Source organism: Salvelinus namaycush, chromosome 5, assembly GCF_016432855.1.
Source record: "Salvelinus namaycush isolate Seneca chromosome 5, SaNama_1.0, whole genome shotgun sequence".
Classification (NCBI taxonomy): Eukaryota; Metazoa; Chordata; class Actinopteri; order Salmoniformes; family Salmonidae; genus Salvelinus; species Salvelinus namaycush.
Genome location: NC_052311.1, coordinates 30,734,394 through 30,740,014, shown reverse-complemented (window position 1 = coordinate 30,740,014; position 5,621 = coordinate 30,734,394). Strand labels below are relative to the sequence as shown.

General features: G+C 44.6%; 1 protein-coding gene across 2 annotated transcripts; it reads left to right on the top strand.

The window, feature by feature from the left end:
- Positions 1-600: 600 nt before the first annotated feature.
- LOC120047490 (zinc finger protein 436-like) lies at positions 601-4,239 on the top strand. 2 transcript variants are annotated; one of them, XM_038993024.1, is made up of 5 exons: positions 601-757; positions 1,322-1,662; positions 1,806-1,945; positions 2,159-2,216; positions 2,303-4,239. In XM_038993024.1, the coding sequence occupies exons 2-5, from the start codon at positions 1,386-1,388 to the stop codon at positions 3,574-3,576; spliced, it is 1,749 nt and encodes a 582-aa protein (XP_038848952.1). In that variant the 5' UTR covers positions 601-757; positions 1,322-1,385; the 3' UTR covers positions 3,577-4,239. The 2 variants fall into 2 exon arrangements, with proteins under 2 accessions (XP_038848952.1, XP_038848951.1); XM_038993023.1 differs by having other exon boundaries at positions 2,156-2,216.
- Positions 4,240-5,621: the final 1,382 nt, after the last annotated feature.

Here is a 5,621-nt window from a genome sequence, read left to right as displayed (position 1 = left end):
TTACGCATTCAGGCGGTCTGCAATACTTTGCCACGCTTTTTCTCTTTGCTTTATCACTGTGGCGGTGTTGCCTTTCTTCTTAATTATATCTTTTACCTCCTCGTATGCCTCCATGAGGATTTGTGCTTCCGACGGGGAAAAGTACGCGGCTCTAGTTGCCATGGTAAATCAGTTAATCTGTGATCTGTGGCGGGGTCTATTTGAGTGAGCCGTGAGCGCGCACCTATCCAGGATTGGTTTCACCTGGCTTAATGAATCCGTGTCTGCTCATCCTGGCTTGGTCTTTGTGCAACCAATTAAGCCTGGACGCACATGTTTTGGCTTCATTGAGCTCAGCTGAGTCATTTATCCCGGATGTCTTAATTCTACTTTTGTGCAACAGGCCCCAGGTCAGGAAAATGGTTAGGCGTAGATACAACGCTACAGTTGTCAACAACCATTGTCCCCGGCGAACAAGCCACAGACCAATGGCGAGCATCAATGGGTGTCAACTTGATATCAAGAAACGCCTATATCAGAAAACGCCCCTAATTGCGGTCTGCCAACGCAACATCGAAATCCCTAGGTAAAATCGCGAGGAAAGGTCGCGGACGAGAGGAAGTCCACATGGAAAAATGGTGGCTACTTGAGAAGCGTTTGCATTACAACGGACAGTTAAACAACAGTAAATGTTGTTATTGCGTTCTACATACGTTGAAGATATACACAACGACAAAGTCAACGGAGTCCGTTGTTTTAGGGACCGCTGTTTTTGCAGGTTTGTGTTGTCCGTTATAGCCATCAATGTGATGAATTCTTCGCTGCCATGTTTACTTTTCGCGCGCGGATCCTCCTCTAGCTGTGCATATACCAGCATGTTGTGTTGAACTTGCTCGTCTGTAAGCAATGCATAAAGCTTTGTGAATGATGACAACCTTCTAAACAGTATACCATGCAAGTATAGACGTATTTTATACAGTTAACTAGATAGCTAGCTATTGTGACATGGCATCTTACATCGTTTATGCTAGTTATCCCACAATGTCTTCATCGGAGTCGAGTAAATTACTTGAATGTTACATAAAGTATTTGACGTTTGTAGCTAGATGACAAAAACATCCCATTACTAGCACCTGCTGCAAGACCGCTTTGATCACTAGTCAACTATTACTCAGTATCTGTCTTTTTAGTTTGAAACAGCTTTATCTACCGACTTTATTTTGTTGAATGAACACCCCAAATACTTTACCTTACCTTGGATACATTACAGCGTTGGTCTACTGTATGTAACTAACTATACCACCTCGCCTGTGGCCTTGACATGATTCTTCTTTATTGACAGTTGAGCTTCCAGCTGGCTTCACACAGACCTGAGTCAGGTGGAGGCGGAGCCACTTTAACCAGAAATGTCGGAGAAGGTGCAGAAGGCCTTCAGGGTGCAGCTGTCCTCTGTCATGGACTCCCTGCTCACAGCTGCCGTGTGTGAGATCGCCAAGATCTTTGAGGGCAGTCTGAATGAGCAGCAGGAGGAGTTGACACAGAAAGGAGATGAGATCTGTGCCTTGATGGAGAAGCTGAAGCAGGCGGAGAGGAGGTTGAAGGAGGGAGCAAAAGGAGGAGAGGACCCGGACAATACCTCTGGACGAACAGTCTTTTCCATGACTGCAAGTTCTGAGATAGAAGGTAAGTTGATAACGCATAGACAAATAGCAACATCATTTCAGGGCTTGTGGACTGTGTAGATATGCATGTTCTCCCTCCCAGTTGGTGTCAGCTGAGCTCTATTATGTTTCTCATTAAATTTGTATCTTTGGGTTTCTATGCAGTACCCGATTGGTGTGAGCCCCTTCAGTCAGAAGATTCCTTAATACCGCCCTCAAAGATCAAAAGGGAAAATGAGTGGTCATGTGTGGACCTGCGACCACTGAGTGTGTCTCTATGGCGCATCCCTAACATCAAAATAGAGGTCAGTCACCGGTCCGGTGTAGGAAACCTGAATCAATAAACAGACAGTCATTATGCACACCCGAATGTAGCCAATGGGCTGAACAAAATAAGTGGCTTCTGTTTAGAATTAGGTTAAATGTCTGCTTTATTATTAGTACTTTGGTGGTGTATTTGGTTGCGATCAGAGGCTGATGATACTCTTATCATATTCATTATGAGTGTGTTTTAGCAGGCTGAAGATTTTGATGACCACCTGCTGACGGCCCTAGCCAGGAGTCCTCCACGAAAAGGTAAGAGTAAATCATCCTTGGCCCTCGTAATTCAGCTCCTGGTGCAGGACATCACTGACTCCACGCTTTTTGCTCCTATTTTGCAGGGTTGGCTGCGGAGTGGTTGTTAAACAGACAGTTAAGAGACTTACCTGATCTGAGTGCGACCGGGTCAGGGTACAGTCATGTTTCAGTGGGACGCGGTCGGGGCCAGGGGCTGAGGAAGACCCATGGTCGTCTGCTGCCCATGTTCGAACAAGAAAACCCGGAACCCCAGAGCAACCCGGAACCCCAGAGCAACGACCTATCAAACAAGAATGTCTTAAGTCACCACACAAGACAAGGAAAAGATAGTGACTTACAAAACAAACACAGTGAGGGGAGTCATGGGAACATGAGTGACGTAGTGAAGAAGGTAGGGAGGAGAAGAAAGCATTTCATAATGGAACCTGATGCGGACGGACAAGCGGTAATCAGTGGAACTGACAAGAGTTTCAGCTGCAACTACTGTGGGAAGGGCTTTGGCCGTGAGTTTGGTCTTTCTGTGCACATGAGGTCTCATAAAAAAGTGAAAATCAAGGGGACATACAAATGTCCTAAGTGTCCCAAAAAGTTTCAGTACCCAAGTGCTCTTAGTGTGCACACGCGGGACAACCACGAGAAGAGCGAACCTTGCTCCAGCGTCAAAGAAATTTCAGACTCAGTCAAGCACGAAGTGACACCCCTCTCCCCCAGCAGAGCCAAGCCTACTTCCTGCGACAACAAACCTCTCTCTGCCAGCAAGGCTAAACCTCTCTCCCCGAAAGACAAACCTGTGTCCCCAAACAATAAAGCTGGCACACCCAAAGAAAGCAGCACACATCCAAAAGGGTATTCTTGTTACATTTGCCACAAGAAATACACTTCTGCACATTCCCTGCGGGACCATGGGCGTATTCACACAGGTGAGAGGCCATACCCTTGTAACCAGTGTGGGCAGAGGTTCCGTGTAAAGCAGTTCCTGATATTACACTTGCGTAAAGCCCATGCGGATGTGTACGGGGGTGAGGAGAGCAGCGGAGACCTCTCCTGGACTGCACCAGTGGAGGAACCCATGGCAAACGGTGCGGAGCAGCAACCTGCCATCAAGACAAAATGCAAAGATGATCGACGAGCAGACGGCCTGTTCCAATGCACAGTGTGTAAAATTCTGCTAAGTTCACAGATTAGCCTCGTTCAACACTTCTGCATCCATACAGGTGAGAAACCACTGAGCTGCGAAGTGTGGCAAGAAATTCCGCTGCCATCCCGTCTTGATCAGCCACTGGAGGTCCGCCCACCCGGGAAAGAAGCACTGGTGCCTGAAGTGTGTGAAGCAATTAGAGACAATGGCAGAACTTAATAGACATTTGCTACAAGTTCACCAGTTCAAGAAACAGATCCTGCTGTCCTTGCTGTAGCAGGACTTTCCACAACAGTAATTACCTTAGGATCCACTATGAAACTGTCCATGCCTGAGTCCACATGGCTCCGCCCAGTCAAATTGGAGTATTCAGTAGGGCCGGGGGTCAACTCCAATTACATTCAGGAGATACGTTTGTTACGTCTATTTTCAGTTAAATTTGGGATTTGAAAAGGGCTGTTCATTTTCAACAAAGGTTTTTGTAATCATTGACTGAAGAAAAAGGAATTGACCCCAACCCTAGTGCCCCATGAACTAACATGATGCTGAGAGAGGATGACGAAAGAGAACTCAACTTGATATGGTGATCAATCTGTTGTCTTGTGGGTAGCAGGTTCTCAGCTGATCACTTTTTTTAAAGTCAGTGCCAGACTGGTTTATGATGATTTTAAAAGTCTTGGGAGCATGGTTTTTGTTTGATGTTTTTGTTCCATGTAAATGTGTCTATTCTGTATTATGACAAATGTAACATTAATTGTACTGTATATTCCCCCTGTTAAGAAAGTCACAGGGCAGAGAAGACCCATGTTTCAGTCTCTTCTGATAATATTCGTTTGCTCCAACTGCTTTTTTTAAAACAAATTAAAATCAGACATTACTGGAGGTTGTCATTTTTTTAATAAGGCATACTACAATTACGATTTACCATGATTACCAAGATTCTTAGTGACCTTTTTATGAATTACAATGATTAAAAAAATGTTGATTTACTTTATTTAACTAGGCAAGTCAGTTAAGAACAAATTCTTATTGACGGCTTGGCAAAAGGCCTACAGGGATGGAGGCTGGGATTCAAAATATAAATATAGGATAAAACACACATCACGACAGGAGTGTCCACAGTGGGCTTCATCACCTTCAGAGCATCTCTTACAATCAGGTTGATTGTGTGGGCAAGACATGGATGATGGGTCCATTTTAACATTTTCATTGCTTTGGTTATATTAGCTGCATTGTCGCTAACACAACAGACCACTTTTCCATCTACTTGCCGCTCTCAAAAGTTCCTCTGCCGAGTTCTCTGAGGTGTGTCTGTCGCTGAACTCAAAGCAGTCCAGAAGACAGCTAGAAAAATCTTCAATGAAGTGACATGTAACTGACATGTAAGAAGTGGTTACCCTAGATGTCCAGTAGTCAGTAGTAAGGCAAACTGCAGTAGCTTTTTGGACTTTCCGGCACTGAAGCCTGTGTGCTCTCGTACAGTAGTGGAATAAGTGATTTTGAAAGGGTTTTCCTGCTTGGAATTGTGTACATTGGATTTAGACTATTGCTATAATTTCTAAAACCTCTGTCCTCCACGATCGAAAATGGCTGGAGATTGGTGGCAATCATTTTAGCCAATGCAATATCAATTTGGCCTTGTTTTTCTACAGACATAGACTTTGGCATAAACTGGTCCATAGAAGACTGCGTTGCTGTTGTTCGCAGAGTAGGCCTACTTGACTGAGTGGATACATCTCCACGTGTGGAGGTGCTGGCTCAACCACTATCACTAGCAGGCCCGCTAGTTTCGCGAAGCTCCGCTACAGCTAACTTTACAGTCGGGTGCACAGTTCGCATATGCCGGTGTAGGTTGTGCGTAGAACCGGCTTTATCTGAGATTTTGTTTTGGCAAATTCTACACTGTGCTCTAACATAGTCTACATTATTCAAATGCATCCAAATACTACTGTGCTTCTGACTCCTTTTCCAGCTGTTGTTTTCATAGCTGTCCTTCCTCTCTCCTCGGATGCTAAGTGTGTGACTGTGAGTGAGTTGGCTCGGCCCTCCCTCACGCATCTTTGGTTCATTGGTTGACACTGGGTGTCTGATTGACAGGAACAACAGGTGAGGTTGTTAGTCTGAGCAGACAGTCTGAACGAATGTGTGTGCGCTTGAGCATTTAGGCATATATTATTTTATTTCTTTTTTCGTTCTTTGAATTAGTTAATTCTATACATTTAAATCTTTTGATTATTCATATCTTCATTTTAAAAATATTTTAA